Raw genomic sequence first — 19,555 nt, forward strand, 5'->3', positions numbered from 1 at the left:
AATACACATGCATTGATTTACTAATTCTACTTTTTAGAAATAAATCCAACAACTTAAAAACAAGAGTCAAACTGTGTCAGATTCACTGCAGAGTCTATACTTTCATCTGTGATGCTACACTTCCTCAGACCCAAGTGATGGAAACTTAAGAGTAGTATCAGGGATACAAATTGACTACATAAAACAGAAAAGGGAAACTTGGTTGGAGATCTTTAAAGTAGTAATCAAGAAAGTGTTTTAAGTTCTAAGGTAAGTTTGAGTATTAAAGCCTAGGTAGCAATTGTAGTTTATAAAGCTAAACCAAGACAGGTACATGATTAGATTAATATAAACAAAGTAAGCCGATGTTCAATCTTTAGAGCTTGCAGGTTATCAGTCTATTCTTTTTAAAGATTTATTTATTTATTTGAAAGTCAGAGGAGGGAAGGAGTGAGGTAGGGAGGGGGAGGGGGAGGAAGAGGAACACACAGAGAGAGAGAGAGAGAGAGAGAGAGAGAGAGAGTGAGAGAGAGAGAAAGAAAGTTCCTCTGGTTCACTCCCCAAATAGTCACAATGGCCATGGCTGGGCCTGGCCAAAGCCAGGAGCCAGGAGCTTCATCCAGATCTACCACATGGGTGCAGGGGCCCAAGCACTTGGGCCATCCTCCACTGCTTTCCCAGGTGCATTAGCAGAGCTGGTTTTGAAGAGGAGCAGCCTGGACTTGAACCAGCGCCCATATGGTATGCCAGCACTGCAGGCGTAGCACCTGCCCCTCTCAGTCTTGTCTTAATATAGAATGACTCATATCTGACACATAGCTCATATATGAGGTTAAAATGGGAAGAAATGTGGTCTAAAGTTCCTCATCTTTGCTTACTTATGTTAAAAGTCTTAATCTTATAGGTAGACAAATTGTAAATATTTCATGACTATGGCAAAATAGAACAGTATATTTAAAAACATGCACTATTGTAGTATGTTTTAGCTTATACTAGTTAATTTCATATTTCCTACCAGATATATTTCTTCTAGACTAACAAAAATAGAGTTATCTCCACTATACTCTCTGTCTTGCTAGTAACATCTTAACAAAGGTCAGCATAATAATAAAAGCACTTTAGTGCAATTTATTGTGGAAACTTTACGTAGTCAACATCTCATAGTGGAAAAGGCTTTTTAAATTTAGTTTTTTAAAAAATCACACAGTGTTAGTCAAAATAAGTGGAATTATTTAAAGCACTAGTCAAATAATACCATGATTTATATTTAACAAAGTAGAAGAACTGATAAGACAATGTTGGCATACCATTGTGCTGAGATACAACTCCATGTAAACTCATTCAAGCTGAACCTATAGCAAAATTTTATTTTGATTTCCCTCATTTGTGGGAGGTCAAATGCCAAACTAGTAATTTTATTTAATTTTTTTCTTTAGGCAAAAAATCTATTTAAGTTCTACAATTAGACTGTGATGATGCTTATGCAACTCTGCATACACTGAAACTCACTGAATTTAACTGTGAAAAGGGTGTATTGTATAACAGGTAAATTATATTTCAAAAGAGCTGGTTTCAAAATGCACTTTCTTCTGGACAGCAGGGTTAGTCAGGCTCTAACCTGAGAGCTGTCTTTTGAGGCATCAGAAAATGAATTTGAGTTGAGGAGGTAAATAAGCAAGTTCTCAAAAGACAAATATAACATTTCTCCTGATCTGTGGTAACTAATATACAGAGTACAAAATAATGTAATGTATATGAGTGAAACTGCCTTTTTGAGATTTGAGTATTATTTATAACTCTTGTCTATACTCCTGAGGAATAGTGGTTTTACTACTTAATACTTTTTGAGTTCTTTATTTATTGGAGGATTAAGTTTATGATTATAAAGTAAACAAAGTATGTCATTGCAAAAATTAAAAGAAAAATAAGAAAGGAAGGAGGAGGGATGGTGGGAGTAAGTGAAGGAGAGCGGATAGGGTGGGGAGTATCATTATGTTCTTAAAACTGTATGTATGCAATACATGAAATTTGTTCCTTTTATATAGATATAATTAAAAAGTCACAGACACATAAATAGAATGGGAGCAAATTATCTTGCCTCTTTCTTCCCCTTTACATAGGGAAAAAAAAAACATATTAATTGGATAAAAAAAGTTCTTCCATGTAGAATCATTTTAGCCATGCCTATTGTTAAAGGAAAAAATACCTTAAAATAATTAAAACTCATTAGAAAATCTGGTATGTACATAAAGCTCATCCAGTGAAATAATGAAATTCCAAAGCACTTGTGTGGTACTGGTGTGAGTGCATGTGTCTGTGCGCTGGTGTGAGTGCATGTGTGTGAATGCGAACACACACACACAGGAGTGAGGAGAATGGACAGGGGAGAGGGGAGAAGAGGGGATGAGAGGGAAAAGAAGAGAGGAAAGGAGAGAGAGAGAGAGAGAGAAAGAGAAAGAGAGAACACTAAATACATTTAACATAGGGGAAAGAAAAAAAATCTCAAAACATTATATCATAAAGCATATGTGGAAATCTTTCATGTTCTACAGGCTAGTTTTTCTCAATTACTATTTTAAATTTCTCCTAAGCTATATTTGCATACAATTTAATAAACATGCCATATCCAAATACACTATTCTAGTTTTTAACATATCTTCACCTTTCACAGAAATGAAGAATTCAAAAGAACACGCTAGGGACCAGCGCTGTGGCATAGCAGGTAAAGCCACCACCTGCAGTGCAGACATCCCATATGGGCACCGGGTCATGTCCTCCACTTCCTCCACCCAGCTTTCTGCTATGGCCTGGGAAAGCAGTGGAAGATGGCCCAACTCCTTGGGCCCTTGCACCCAAGTGGGAGAACTGAAAGAAGCTCCTGGCTCCTAGCTTTGGATCGGCCCAGCTCCAGCCCTTGTGGCCATCTGGGGAGTGAACCAGTGGATGGAAGACCTCTCCCTCTCAATCTCTCCCTCAGCCTCTGCCTCTCTGTAACTCTGCCTTTCAAATAGATAAAGAAATCTTAAAAAAAAATGCTAGGTTTCTCCTTTCTTATTTTGAAAGATTTCTTTCTTTGAAAGGCAGTACAACAACCTGTGAGGGAGAGATAGATATTCCATCCATTGGGCCACTTCCCAAATGGCTGCAACAGCCAAGGATGGACCAGGCCAAAGCCAGGAACCAGGAACAAAAACCAGGTTTCCCGCATGGGTGGTAGTGGCCCAAGTACTTGAGCCTCTTTCCTTGCTCTATCAGGCACAACAGTGGGGAGCTGGATCAGACCTGGAGTAGCCTAGACTCAAACCAGCATTCCAAAATGGGATGCTGTGCATGTAAGTGGTGGTTTAAATTGCTACACCACAACACTGGCTCCTAGATTTCTCCTTTCTGACTCTGAGGTGTATACTAAATTAAAGGGCAAAAACAGGGGCTGTCATTGTGGTTGAACCACTGGTTGAGATGTGAGCATCCCATATGAGAGTGCCAGTTTGAAATCCAGTTGCTCTGCTTTGGATAAAGCTCCCTGCATGTTCACCTGGGAGGTAGCAGCTGATGGCCTGAATACTTGGGTCCCCGCCTTTCATGTGCGAGACCCTGATGGAGTCACTAGCTTCTACCTGGCCACGCCCTGGCTGTTGCTGCTATTTGGGGAATGAACCAGTGGTTGGAAGACTGATCTGTCACTCTTATATGTGCTGCCTTATAAATAAATAAATAAATAAATAATAAATAAATAAATAGTACCTCCCCATTATCTTTCTTCCTATGCATTTCCTCACTAAAGCAATAATGTTCCTATTTAACATACAACACCTCTGGAGCCACCACTGATTTTAGCAGAATTTCTACTCTTCCTCTTGAAAACAGTGAAATAGTGAAATTAATATTGTAACTGGGAAATTAACCTTGAATAAAATCCAAGTCTTATTTTGTATTGGAAATATATTTTAATTCTATTAAAATATTAATCCATAAGTATTTCTTGAAATAATATTGAGTTCTGATACCTTTAATGACTACTAAATTTGTTCATGTTTTACTAAGAAAAATTTTAAGTATCAAAAATAAATCATCAGACATGCTCTTCACCAATTAAGTCACCGCTTGGGATGTGCATATTCCATGTGGAGAGAACCTTGCTTCTGATTCAGTTTCCTACTAATGAGCACCCCGGGAGGCAGCAGATGATGCCTCAACTGCTTGGGTTCCTTTCATCCATGTGGCAGGTCCATTTTGAGTTCTGAGCTATTAGTTTGGGACTAGCCTGGCCCTTGCTGTGGGCATCTGGAGAATCAGCCAGAGCATAGACGATCTTTCTCTCTCTGTCTCTCTCCCTGTCAAATAAATATTTTTAAAAACATAAGAGTAGGCATTTGGTGCATTTGTTAAGGTGCTGCTTGGAATGCCTGCATCCCATATCGGAGTACCCGGATTAGAGTCACTTCTCAACCAGAGTTTATGCTGCCCACATGGGAGACTGAGATTGAATTTTGGGCTCCTAGCTTTGACCCAGCCCAGTGTCAGCTGTTGCTGACATTTAGGGAATGGACTAGTGGATGAAAGGTCGGTAAATAAATAAATATATTAAAATATAGAATGGAAAAATAAATCATGACATATCATTATCTACTGATCTAATAATGTCAATAATTTGTTAAATTTGTTTTATCTATATTTCTGTGTCTGTGTTTATTGTTTTGTCCTTTAAAGAAAATTTCAGAATCCATAAGTTCCATTCCTTCATACTTAGGTAGACATCTCCAAAAAGGTATAAATTTGGTGGCTATCAAATTTTTATCTAGATTGAGGTATTACCAAACAGAAATGTAGGCCGGCACTGTGGCTCACTAGGCTAATCCTCCGCCTGCAGCACCAGCACCCTGGGTTCTAGTCCCGGTTGCTCCTCTTCCAGTTCAGCTCTCTGCTGTGGCCAGGGAAGGCAGTGGCAGATGGCCCAAGTGCTTGGGCCCTGCACCAACATGGAAGAAGCACCTGGCTCCTGGCTTCGGATCAGTGCAGCGCACCGGCTGCAACACGCTGGCAGAAGCGGCCACTTGTGGGGTGAACCAACAGAAAAAGGAAGACCTTTCTCTCTGTCTGTCTCTCTCTCACTAACTCTGCCTGTCAATAAATAAATAAATAAATAAGTAAACAAACAAACAAACAAAAAACAGAAATGTAAATCAAAAGGTATTTATTTTTCAATCATGCTATGAACATGCAGTCACTTTAGAGTTATTTCATATTTACAGAAGATAAAATACTGAGAATCCTCATAAATTTTTAATGTTTTTAAATTTATTTATATTTGAAAGAGCAAGTGTCACATAGAGAGAGGTGGAGAGAAGGATAATTTTGATCCAATTGTTCACTCCCCAAATGCCTGTAATATCCAAAGCTGGGTCAGGAGGAAATCAGGGGCCTGTGACTCAATCAAGGTCTCTAACGTGGATGGCAGGAACCCAAGTACGTAACACATTACCTGCTGTTTCCCAGGGTACACACAGGCAGGAAGCTGCATTGGAAGCAGAGGTGGGACTTGAACTCAGGCAATGCATTAGGAAATGTAGCATCCCAAGCTTAACCATCATACCACAATACCTGCCCCGGAAAATTCTCAATAGTCCCTCTCCATTCAAATATACTTGCCTCCTATTTTTCTATTCTATTTTTTATTTGCAACCTTAGTTCAGTTGCAGGTAAAATGATAAACATTTCATCATGAAAAAGGATAATGGTAAACGTGTTGAAGTCACATTTGCTCCTCAATAACATTTAAATATTTCTTATAGGTCCATAGTTCATTTAAATGATGAAATAAAGAAAATAATCTTATATCAAGATGTGTAAATCGTTCACCTGAAAGTGAACTGACCATGCTTCAATCTTCAAATACTCTAAAAATATTTATTACTATAGTTTTAATGATCTGTGATTACCTTGAATTTGCTGTATATGGATGAAATTGTCATATTTCCATTTGACTATTATTTATAGCTCTTGCCTATATTTCTGCTAAATTAGGATCTTTTTGGTTTTCACTATTGAACTATTTATTTAATGAAGCATTAAGCTCTTGACTGTAATATAAAGTTGTATTATCTCAGAATTAAAGGAGAGGGGCTGGTGCTGTGGCATAGAGGGTATAAAGTTGCTGCCAGCAGTTCTGGCATCCCATATGGGTGCTGATTAAATTCCTGGCTACTCCACTACTGATCCAGCTCTCTGCTATGGCCTGGGAAAGCAGTAGAGGATACCCAAGTCCTTGGGTCATGCACCCATATGGGAAACCCAGAGGAAGCTCCTGGATCTTCGCTTCAGACTGGTGCAATTCTAGTCATTGTGGCCATCTGAGGAGTGAACCAGCAGAGGGAAGACCTCTCTCCCTCCCTCTTTCTCTGCCTATGACTCTCTGTAGCTCTGCCTTTTAAATAGAAGTAAAGGAGGGGCCGGCGCCATGGCTCACTAGGTTAATCCTCTGCCTGTGGCGCCTCCATCCCATATGGGTGCCTGGTTCTAGTCCTGGTTGCTCCTCTTCCAGTCCAGCTCTCTGCTGTGGCCCAGGAAGGCAGTGGAGGATGGCCCAGGTGCTTGGGAGTCTGCACCTGCATGGGAGACCAGGAGGAGGCACCTGGCTCCTGGCTTCGGATCGGCATAGCTCTGGCCCTGGCGGCCATTTGGGGGTTGAACCAACAGAGGGAAGACCTTTCTCTCTGTCTCTCTCTCACTGTCTAACTCTGTCAAATAAATTAAAAAAATAAAATAAAATAAAAGTAAAGTAAAGGGGAGTGGGTAGAATATGGATAGGGAGGTAGGGTGTGAGAGAGAGAGAGTAGGGGAGAGAGGTCGGGAGAAAGGGAGTATCATTATATTCTTAGAATTTCTTCTATGAACTATATTGAATCTGTTTAAAACTAAAAAAAAAAAAATTAAAATAAAAAATTTAAGTTCCAGTATGTAATTTTAGTGTTTAATGCAATTTGTATATATTGGCAGTGAACTAAGTATATTGAAATATCATTTCAACTTGTGAACAGTTCAACTGATATTATCTTTCACTTAAATTTAAATAATATTAATAGCAATTATATTAATTTCATATTCAATAAAGAATTTATATAGCCATTGATATAAGCACTAAATTTCTATGCCAATGTATCAGTATACTAAATTAGTATTTTAATTCTAAGAGCCATATTTTGACTTTATTCAAGCACATGTTATACTTAATATGTACTTTAGGATTTATTGAGGATTAAAAAACTATGTATAATTTTCTGTCTTATCTTTTAAGCTTTATATTTATCTGTTGATAAATCATACCTTGAAAGTAACCAACTCTTCTGGGCCTTGCCTTCTTTGGTGACTTTGTAACAGAAACTCTATTTTCATTGCTTTTGAATAATGTTAGACGCACAGTGGGATCTAGACAAAAAGAGAACAATAACAGGAAAGTTCAGCTTTGGTCATTCCTTCTCTGAAATGACCATAATATTTCCTTTATGGTGGTACTTAAAGTAATATCTATTCTAGAAGCTCTATAAAATTGATGATCATGTTATTCTGAATTTTATGCCAACTCTGCACATATATGCTCAGTTATCTGATTAAAAATATAGCCAATGATCAATTTGCATAACTGTTTAAGTAAAACTTATTGTTGAAGGGAAAACTATATACAGTTTTTATCTCTAAAGTGTGGAGACCTTGATATATTATAAGCAAAGAGCTGTGGGATAAAGAACAGATAGAAAAAGATTTTATTAGTATAATATAAAATATATTGAGTTATCTTTCATTCAAATGTATTGGTTTTTATAACAAAGACAAATTTTTCTATATTTTAAAGTTAAAACATAAAAAATATAAAATTTTTAAATTAATTTTTTACATAAAGAAAACAGATTTCATGTATTTCATATATATAATTTTAAGAACATAATGATGATTTTATAAAATAAATAGGATGATGGCTAATGTAGAGCTCCATAATTTTTATTGGTAATGAATGGCTTTATGAAATGTGAAAACAGGGATTTGATATTGATGTATTAAGACAAAGAGACAAAGAGATTGTACTTACAGAAAAACAATGAGAAAAGAAGATAGTGATGGAAGTACTGGAAGTCAAATAAAGAGTGAAAAGTTATATATGTAGAGTAACATAAAACCACAATTCTAGGTAGCATACATTTTCTAAGTATCTTATATCAGATTGCAAAAATAAGGGAATTTAAGAATCTTTGATTAATATCTAGTATAATAGAAATGAATATGCAGAATGGAAAATAAAAGTTAAGTGGGTATAAATACAAGATTACATTTTAGATTAAATCCTACACTTGCATGATTTTACACTGTGAATTAGAGAAGCATAATAAAGTATATTTACAGTTATTCTCTAGCATGAAGGACCTGATGATTTCCATTAGCCTCCTCATAATAATTTATCATTACTATGTTATGATTTACATGTTCCCCAGAGATATTTCTCAAGGTTTCAGGAAACAATGGTTAATATTTGGGTACATCCTATAAGTGTTTGTGATATAAGGTGTTTTAATTATTAGATGTTTCTAGATGAATTCAGTATGGATTATCAATAATACCACAACATTTGTATATGTTAATTTCAGAGTTTTATTTATTATCCGAGTTATTTACAAGACAATATTGCTCTGTCAGAAGAAGTGTTACCTAATCAGAGCAGACAGGTTATCACAGCTTACAAACTCCATGGCAGCCGATAACCTGCTGGCGTGCCTTACAACAGTCTTGCTATGCTCCTGCTCTTCTTACCTTTCTATTTATCTACATTTTTTCTGAGCAACGACATTACAATTCAACAGACCTAGGAAAGATCTCAGTTCTAACTTTTACTAGCTGTGTGACTCTGGACAAACTGGTTGTACCCTTTGCCTTCACCTCTGACCAACAGAAGTGACGTTGACTTTGAAGTTTTACTGTGAGAATTAAAGAGATCATGGGTAAAGTATTAAGTCCACGTCGACAGTAAGTAGAGGTGCTCAATAAATGGCAGCTAATGGGCACATAATTACAAGTTAAAGGATGATAGTATTTCTAACCTATAATATTCACATAGAAAACCTTAAATCCTACAAAAAATAAGCTGAGATATGTAAGAAACATAGATCCACAGTTGGCTCCATTTTATTCAATGAAGCACACTAAATAAAAACGATGGATTTTTTTTAAAGTTCTCTGGCATTTCTTTCCACAAATAATAATCTCTCCTTGACTTGGTTTCTTATCATGTAAAGTAAGTATAACAATTGTATTCCCTCATAACTATTATCGAAGTCAAATAATTTAGTACATTCAAACTATTTATAAGAAGTGTCCAGATCAATTTACTTAATATAATTTTATTTCACAAGCCCCCAGAATGAATAGTACATTTCAATATCCTTTTAGCTAAAAACATTCTGATTACATCATTTTAAATTGATTAAGATATAAATTAATTGAAATTGCAAAGGCATAATGATAAGGAACAGAAATTTTAGATGAGAGAAAATAAAATAATCACTTGATTTGACAGTTCCTGGAAACACCACTGTTTTGCCCCCTCAAAAATACACAATCCAGTAAGAAAGCCAGGAGATAAGGATTTTTAAGTACAGCTTGTATTACCTTTAGAGCACTACAGAGTCAGTTTTGTACTCTGAAGTTTACTGTGTGATCAATAGCAAGTCTAAATTGAGTATAAAAATGCTTAAAAAATCAAGGCAGTGGCTATTAAACGCAGCTTTGAAAAATACTTCACGTAACCCATAGATAAGTAAAGCAAGTTCCTATTATGCATGTGACTCTATTATACTTCACGTTTTATACCCATGATTTCATTTTAGTAACATAATTTTAGATAGGCATAAGAATATCCATGAAATTATTTCATCCCATTAATAATCCTGTTTAGTTCCTATAATTTTAATTTAAACTCACTGTATATTTTATCATTATAAAAATCTGTTTATTACTGCTCATTTTCTGTAGTTGACAAGTACAGTAGTGCTCTAAAAGAAATGTCATTTTAGTGTTTCATGGTGACCTAATTTTCATCATCTTATGAGTACCATTTATTAATTTAAAATTTTCCCCCACAAACACATATTTAAATCACTAAAATAAACACACATAGTCACACTACATACATTGTCAAATGGATATTAGTTAATTTCTTATAATATATTGTGGAGTCAGTTAATAGCTATTTATTAAATATCTACCGGGTACGAGGCATGATAACAGGTTCCTCAAATTCAGTGTGGTAACAAGCAGACTCAGCCCTCAAGTATTAATTACTTAATGGATTTTATTACTGGTTTGCTGAAAGCGTAGAAATAACATTTGATACAATTTCTTGTGAATTCTTTTTGGAAATAAGTAAGGTAAACAGCATACATCTTGAATAAACTCCAGTTTGCTGGAGTTTTGTCAATACAGTTCCCATGGATTCTTCTCTTTTAATATTCATTAAATGTATTATCATTTTATAACCTGATTGCTTTGCTATTGCTCATGAACTGCTTAATGTATATACACAGTTAGCCTAACTTAACTTTTCTACCTGGATTAATTATTGCTGTGATTAAATATGACCAAGATAGTCTCAAGCTATTTTCCTCATGGAAATAAAATCAGCAAACATATATTGAATACTTTGAATGTGTTTGACACTATGTTAGGTGTCAAAATCAGCTGCAAGATGATTCTTATTTCCACTTGTGGTTCTACCCTCACAATTAAATTAACCTTGTTTGCTTCATCTTATCTCTTTTAACTATGAATTCTAAATTTTATATGCATAGATGTGATAAATATATAAAAACTGTATATTGTGAATGGAATGGGAGAGGGAGCAGGAGATGGGAGGGGTGCGAGTGGGAGGGAAGTTATGGGGGGGAAGCCATTGTAATCCATAAATTGTACTTTGGAAATTTATATTTACTAAATAAAAGTTTAAAAAAACTGTATATAAAATATACAAAATATAAAAAGCTCAACATCCTGGCCTCATCCTCTCTGGTGAGTGCTTCACATAAAACCCCCCCACTCACTCCCTTTCTCTATCCAGCTCATCTCAGTCTTGCTACCAATTCTGCTCACTATGCTTAGGTCATTGACCCTGCATGTTTTCAATAAACCTGTAACTCTCACCCTACGTATGACGTTCATCATTGCATCATCTACAGGATTGTAAACTTCCCTGGGTATCTACTAGATTCCAATGCAAGTCACCACATTCTGAAATTACTTTGCTCCATGATGCAACAGTAAAAACAAGCAAACAAACAAAATCCACAAGACAAGACCAGTCATTACTAGTTGTAGCTTACATCAATCATGAGGGAAATAGCAATTACTGACTAGGAAAAACAACAACTCTAACCCAAACATAAACTGAGCAAATCATGATAACACCTCACAATTTTAGTTTTCATTCTGTGGTTTCCAATCAATTCCTCGCTCCCTGGTCTTCTCCACCTCCTCCTCCTGCCCTTAAACACAGATGGACTTACTTATACTAACAGAAGTCCTGAGTACTGTCTCTCCTAATAGCTGCCCACACCACATGTTTACTCAGTCCCTTGCTTCATTAATCAGCTTCCTCAACAGAATTTTCCTCTCTGTTATTTATCCCATTACACTTCACTTTCTTTTCTTTCTCACCTTAAATATTGTGGACTCACATCCCTTGGTTAATGAAAGGATATATGACACACACCAGAAATATTACGTGCTCCCTATACAGCAAATTGCCCTGAGATTTTAATAGCAGAAGTTTGAATTAAAGTTCCCATTCACCATTTATTTGTTTATGCCCTACTTTCTTGAAGAACACTGTTTTGTTAGATTGAAGGACATAACATCTTCATTTAACAGTTACTGTTCTCTGAGTCTCTTGCCTTCCTCCCTACACCCACTGAACTAGTCTCCCACCAATTTTATGGACAATATTGCCCCCTAGTGGCTGGAAATTTTAAATTTTGCAAGTTGTCTGGGTAAGAAATTACCTCCATAGAGGACTTAAAGAAGGGCCTATAAAGCAATACAGGAAAACATGTATTATAAAAAAAAAAAAGAATCGATTTCAATATTTTTGCACCAAAATGAATAAAATTGTATTTACATTTCCAAAAAATATATTTGAATTACTGGCAATTTAAAAAAATTTAACCAAATTTAAATATTTAAAACATCGTTTTAATTAATAAATAAAAATTTAAAATAATAGTCCTTATTTTGGATATAGTCAAGTAAATTGATAGGATAACACAGACAAATTATTAAATTGTAAAGTACTGCAGAATCTTTTTTAAAATTTTTATTTTATTTTTTTGACAGGCAGAGTTAGACAGTGAGAGGGAGAGACAGAGAGAAAGGTCTTCCTTCCGTTGGTTCGCCCCTCAAATGGCTGCTACGGCCAGCGCGCTGCACCGATCCGAAGCCAGGAGCCAGGTGTTTCTCCTGGTCTCCCATGCAGGTGCAGGACCCAAGGACTTGGGCCATCCTCCACTGCCTTCCCGGGCCACAGCAGAGAGCTGGACTGGAAGAGGAGCAACCGGGACAGAACCGGCGCCCCAACCGGGACTAGAACCCGGAGTGCCGGCACCGCAGGCGGAGGATTAGCCTAGTGAGCCGCGGCACCGGCTAGAATCTAAGTCTTAAATAATTTACTCATTGCAACAAAAATTATCTATAAGTAAGTGCTACATAATGAACCAAACAGAAGATAAATGAAACAGAATCATTGGAGAGGATCCCTCTGACTTTCTTTTTCATATTTGCCAATCTTAACAGCTTCTTGAATGTTTCTAATATATTTATTTTCTGTGAAAAACAACAGAGGAAAAGAGCGAGGAGAATATAAACGTCATCATTTGGGGCTGGAGTTGTGGCAAAGCAGGTAAAGCTGCAGCCTGCCACACCGACACCGGCCTCCCACATGGGCTCCGGAGTCTGGCTGCTTCGACTCCAATCCAGCACCCTGCTAATGGCTTAGGAAAAGCAACAGAAGATGGCCCAAGTGTTTGGGCACTTGCCACCCATGTAGGAGATTCAGCTGAAGCTCCTAGCTCCTGGCTTCAGACAGGCCAATGCAACCATCTAGGGAGTGAACCAGAAGATGGAAGATTCTCTCTCTCCCTCTCTCTCTGTCCATCTCTTTGTAATTCTAATTTTCAAAATAAATAAATAATCTTTTAAAAAATTCATCAATAAATTTTGCATTTCAGCATTCAATTTTTAAAGAAAAATTGTTTCTTTTTTAAAATCTAGTATTATTTTGATGAAACAAAAGCATTAACAGAGACACAAAACCTTACACAGTAGTGAAATGTAACTGGGACCACAATCACATAATTGGAGTACTAATTTCCATAAAATTATACAATCGCCATTTCAGATTTTTAACTAACAGGTCCTGCTTGACACTAACTCAAATGTTGGGTTAAATGTGCTGAAGTGGACAATTGGTTGTCCTTGTTCATTTGTTGCCCTACCGTGCCCCCTTGTGACTGACATAAAGAGGTTTAATTTAGGCCTAATTGTGTTTAATCGGTACCATTACAATCGTAATTTTAAAGTCTGAATATATATTCTTTATTATTCCTCTGGTAGAGTTATTAATAATGACTTCCTAAAAATGTACTCAACTTAAAAAAAACCACACTCAATTAGAAGAATTAAAAACAAAGATCCGTGTTTCCAGAGAGACACAATCATATGGAAAATATGACAAGACAGTCTTTTCCTCAGTAACAGAGGCTACTTCAGACAACTATCTTAGAAACAAAAAATTATTCTCGCAAAGCTTCTTGAATATGAATAGGAAAGAATTATTTGTTAGATACTGGCTGAATGAATTCTTAAATAATGATATTTGAACTTGCCCAGCAGTTTCAGAAACTTTATTCTCAAAACAGCAAAGAATGTTTTCTGATACTCTTGAAGATGGGTAGAAACAGACATCAAAGCAATAGAAGAGTTTATCAAACTAACTTGATTTGCTGTACCGGATTCCATATCCACAGAACTGCAAGAAAGTCTCACTATTGTTAAGGGTTTGGAATTACTCTTTGACTGGGGTGACTACCACATAACATTCAACTCACAGAGTCCTGATGACTTTAATAGGAATTTGCAAAATGAGAGGCAGAAGGAAAAGGCAACCAGCACAACATAGTATTTATTTGTATTTATCTTTAAAATGATTAAAATTTCAGTATTTCAAAACTTCCAATTTTTTAGCACACAACCAAAAATAAGTTATCTCAAAAAGACACAGGGTAAAATGAATATGTCATTAATAAATCACCAAGAAAGAAAAGTTGGATATTTTTGAGGAGAAAAATGAGCCATCAGTCATTTATCAAATGGCTAGTGTGAGATGTACCAATAAATACCAGTTATTCCTTGGAAATCAAAAGTATTGTGGCTATTTTTATTTATGATTTTTAAAATTAAAAATTACATACATATTTCTTATAACTTTGCTGAATTAATAATCTAAAATAAGTTTGTATTGAATAATGAATGGATAGGATAAAATACATTTTTGAATGTTTCATATGCTTACATAAACTAGAAGAAGAGGGTTAGGATGGATTTCTTACTCATCTCAGGGGTAAAACTTTAATGCAAATAGTTTACTAACAATGAAATTTGCATAAAAGAAACTAAAAGAGTTTTTTCATGAAGTAGTTGCTTACTTTGAACTTCTGAGTCAATTAGTAAACATAGTAATAAGTTACCTGGACTAAGCTAATATATTCAAATAGTTTTAATTAGAGATATAAAATCGTAATACCACACTATTTTTCACTAATATATATAAGCTACTCCACATATTATGTAATTTTATTAAAATATCAGAAGTGTCTAAACAAAGACAAATGATTTTGAGAGTAACTTGGGATAGAAGAAAAGATGGCCTTGAATATTTCCTGAGTTCAATAAGATCATAAAAGATATAAACTATGTTTCTTTCCCAGGTTGTAAAGTCGTGAAGTCTGCACAACTAAACTCCATGGGACTAATTTATAAGTTGTATTAAATAATTGAGCAATTTAAAATCACATAAAGCAAGAAACACATGAAGTAGGTCTCCTTTAGAATCAACAATTTGCAAAATAAACCAGTTCAGAAACAAATTATAACATAATTCTCAGTACACAATAGATAATCAATAGCAAACTAGATAAGAGAAAGAAAAAGTAAAAAAAAAAAAAAGGAGTATAACAAAGCATTCAATGTAACAGCATGATTTTCTCTAAATTTTCTATTTTTTTGAGTCGTTACCATAGGCATATTCATCTCTGCATTCATTTCTGTTCTTATTGAATTTAATTTGAAATAAATATTTTAAATGAATTTATCTTCAATATTATACAAATTATAATTCAAACAGCATTACTCACCTATTTTTTTCTTTAATTTCTTTGACTTCATTTTCTGTGCCCTCTTCAACATTTGTTGAGCAGTAGCAATATTCTTAAAACCCCTATTAAAAGGCAAAAAAATTACAGATAATATTTACATGTGTATATATACAAATAGCATATATATCTGCATTATCTCATTCTAAATACATTTGTGTTTCCACCTAAGAAACTGCAGTTTAATCAGATGTATAGTTTCTCAAAAATTAATAGATATTTTTGAAATCTGAAAAAATAGCTGATTGGACATTTAACAATATCACAATTTCTCAGTTTTTTAGTACAAAATAGACCACATACCATTCTTCTGAAATTTTTTCTTCTTTCTCAGATTTTAGCAAACTCTTTCTATTAGTCTTTGATTCAGATGTCCTGGTTAAAGTTCTATTTTCTGATCTGGCAATAGAAAAAAATCCACTTTTAACTGAATTAACACAGGAATATAAGCACTTTTTAAAAACTACAAGCTGCTTATGCTATCTCAAACTTGGGAATAAAATGCATTTAAGTTACACGAAAACTTTATCTTGAAAAGTAATAAAAGTCTGCCATTAATTTAAAATGTTTACATTTCAATTACTTGAAGCATATTTCAAGCCTTTCGTGGAAAGTAGTGCAGCACTGGGATTTTAATTCTAATCCTTATCTCTACCTATATGGTAGTATTTAAAGATCTATTTGCTTTCAACAATTAACGACTCTATTTCGGTGACACATAACTTTTATAGTTGCTTTAATTCACCTACCTCACGTTATTTTACACTGAAGACCATTAAATCATGACAATATTTTTAATACTAAATGTTCCATCTTCTCAACAAGTAAGTTCACATCAATTTTTGCAATACTTTTTAAAGGAATGTAATATCCTTGTCATTCATAGATTGATCCTCTGAAAAAGCAATTAAAGATTACCTGCTGTTTAATCCTGGGTGTTCTGATGAAAACACATTTTCTTTTTCATTACAGAGCCATGCTTGAGCTGGATGACTTGGTAAATTAAGGGAAGTATCATCATATTTTAAGGTTCCAGAGATCTTATCAAGAAAGAATGTAATATAAAATAAATTAGAAAATTCTACCATTTATTGTATTACTTTTCATAGATATTAACAAGTTGTCTCCTAAGGAAAACTCATTATAAAATTTAAAAGGATGATAAAATAAAATTTATGGAATACACATAAATATTCTTTGTTGTAGTGGAGCAGAATTTGCTTTTTGGTATAGCTCCCATATACAAAATGATTAATTGCGAAGATCTTAAAAAATCTCAGAAAACAAAACTTCAAAGATTATCAAATAAATAACAGATATTGCAGTTCATTGACCTCTGACTGAGAATCTTCAGCTGTTGCCCTCTTAATGCATATTTTTGTATTTTTAAACTGCTGTCAACTAGTGATTTTAGTCGACTGCCAAATATGCAGCTGAAGTATATCAATTTTTTTTTTGCTACTGTGAAATAAAGTGTTGAAAGAAATCCAAAATAAAGAAAAAAAAAAGGAGCAAATGAAAGAAAAGCTACATGAAAAATTACATCTGGGGATGAGGAGGAAGTCAGAGGCTTCTAAAAGTAATTATGTTTTTCAAGTCAATAAATTGTATTATTAATCACTGCAGCATAGCATAACCTTAAGAAACGGGCAAAGATCGAGCACTCAGAAGTTTCCATGACATGTTACCTTTGGCCGGTGCAGCTGGTTTGAAAGCAGCGGTGTTTGTGAAGGGAAGCGGGTGGAATCTAACGCTAGCCATTCTTTCTCTAAGGAAGCCTGCACAAGTAACCACATTAAAAAGTTAAAAAAGTTAGTTTGCATAAACTTTGTAAAGTTTCTTTTACATTGTCTTATATACTATGAATGTTGACAAAGTATATTGGAATCTTAGTTTATAGGAAAGTTGCTACTTGCTAATATGAGATGATTTGTATCCACTTAATGAAAACATACAGAAAAAAAGGACAAGACTTCATCTGCAAGTTTCAAATAAAGTGAAAACTTGATATTCAGTATGCTAAAAATGAAGTTCATATTGTTCAGAGTATTTAATGGTAACTCTGATTCTGAGAGAAATTTAAACACATCACTGTTGGAAATCAACTTTTTGCTCTTTACAATGCAAATTTTATTTTCTATCAAATATCACTATTAAAAATTGTATTTTGATACATTAGCCCTAACTTTCCTATAAATAATGTCTTAAACACTGTTTACCGCTTTTTCAATTTTAATCAATTTTCTGAGTGGATGGAGAGGAGGACTTAGTAGCTATGAACACAATATAAGGAATATGGTTTCCAGTATTATATTCTCTAATTCAACTACGTTGAATGACAAAAATACAAACTGAAATTCCTAAATTCCCTCTCTCTTCATCTTAAAAAAATCTTCCATTTATGGAATTTCAAAATTTATTCTTTCTACAATAAAACTGTAGTAAATATATTCATGTAGTATAATTATCTGAATCTGATTTGAGTGGATTATCTAGTGTAGCTTAGGATAAACTTCTGTGTTTCAATGATGTGTTTTGCATCGTTTTGGGAAAAAAAAAGATCAGAATACCAGTCAATTTTTTTTTGAGATTTACTTATTTTATTTGAACGGCAGAGTTACACAGAGAGGGACACACACACACACACACACAGAGGAGGGAGGGAGATGGGGGCGGAGAAAGGAAGAGAGAGACCATTTACTGGTTCACTCCCCAAATGGCTGCAAAGGCTGGGGTGGGGTGTGGGTTGGGCCAGACCAAAGCCAGGGACTTCACCTCGGTCTCCAATATGGGTGGCAGGGGCCCAAGTACATATCACGTCTCTGGCCTTCCCAGGAGTATTAGCATGGAGGTGGATCAGAAGAGAACATCTGGGACTTGACCAGTGCCCATATGGGACGCTGGTGTCACAGGCTGTGGCTTAACTACACCATGGCCCTGGATAAATTGTTTTTAAGATGGTTCTAAAATTATCAAACCTAGTTATTATTTGTAAGTTGAATTACTATATTTACATGCAATTTCCCATTTATACAATGTCAGTGTCTTTTGACAGCTTTTTGAAAGATTATTGGAAGGGCAGGACTAACTCATTGAGGGCAGGCAGGCAGGCAAGGCAATGGCAGCTTTTCCATATGACATTTAGTCTTAGGAAATATGGGCAAACTTGTGTGACTTGATTATGTAATTTAGCACCTACACAGTTGTTAGGTAGAGATTATTTGGAAAAAATTGTTATTTGTCAGGAGGAAAACATTCAAGAGACTGTGCAACATGATGACTATAGTTAATGACATTGTATTGTGTTCTGAAAGTCACTGGGACAATCAATTTCAAGCATCCTCACCACACAAAAATGGTAACGTGTTAGGTAATGGCGGCTTATGTTAATATGCTGAATTTAGCCATTCTACAACAAATACATATTTCAAAATATTATGTATGTTGTATGCAATACACATATATAATTTTGTCAATTAAAATTATGCATTTCAGTATTCCTACATAAGGTATTATTGAAAAGATAGAATGAGCAAGCACTCTCTTATCAGAACTGTTAATGTTTCTCCTTCTCATTTTCATAGAAAGAAAGAAAAAGGCTGAAAATGGTGGTTCCAAAACAATGGCTACGATTCCGGGCCATACTACAAATAAATAAAAAAAAATATGTGTCAGATTTGCTTTGGCACCTTTGGGAAGGCGTGGGAAAATAAGCTACTGTAATTTCTTAGCAATATATTCAAGCTGCTTATGTTGATTGCTTGACAAATCAGGCCAAGAATTCAGTAAACTACTAATTTTTACAACCAAAATTTTCTGATTAGCTTTTGATGGGTGATAAATTTGATAAAAAAAGAATTACCATTTGATACAACATTCCAAGGACTGGATGCTGGCTTTGGATTTTTTAAAATTCTTTAAGTGATAAAGGAAAATATGATCTATCCCAAGAAAGATCAAGGGTGATGGTAATCAGCTATAATCAAACTGGTATTTTTATTCTCATGAAAACTGCTAAAATGAAGACAAGATGTGAAGATGTGAAGGAGATAATAGTACAAAAAGCAATGTGCCACCTGACAAGTAGCTATGGAAAAGGATCAGGATAAGAAGTC

The 19,555-nt window shown here is 34.9% G+C and overlaps 1 protein-coding gene across 4 annotated transcripts in view; it reads right to left on the reverse strand.

The window, feature by feature from the left end:
• The window catches only part of LRRIQ1 (leucine rich repeats and IQ motif containing 1), a 237,314-nt gene that overhangs the window by 102,549 nt on the left and 115,210 nt on the right, over window positions 1–19,555 (reverse strand). For all 4 annotated transcript variants that reach the window (XM_062202044.1, XM_062202046.1, XM_062202042.1 and 1 more), the window contains 5 exons: window positions 17,129–17,218; window positions 16,359–16,480; window positions 15,744–15,839; window positions 15,423–15,505; window positions 7,303–7,404 (listed from right to left, as the gene is read on the reverse strand). In XM_062202044.1, coding sequence (XP_062058028.1) covers window positions 7,303–7,404; window positions 15,423–15,505; window positions 15,744–15,839; window positions 16,359–16,480; window positions 17,129–17,218 — 493 coding nt within the window. The remainder of the gene's footprint in view (window positions 1–7,302; window positions 7,405–15,422; window positions 15,506–15,743; window positions 15,840–16,358; window positions 16,481–17,128; window positions 17,219–19,555) is intronic.

This window comes from Lepus europaeus, chromosome 10 (genome assembly GCF_033115175.1).
Source record: "Lepus europaeus isolate LE1 chromosome 10, mLepTim1.pri, whole genome shotgun sequence".
In the NCBI taxonomy this organism is placed as follows: domain Eukaryota; kingdom Metazoa; phylum Chordata; class Mammalia; order Lagomorpha; family Leporidae; genus Lepus; species Lepus europaeus.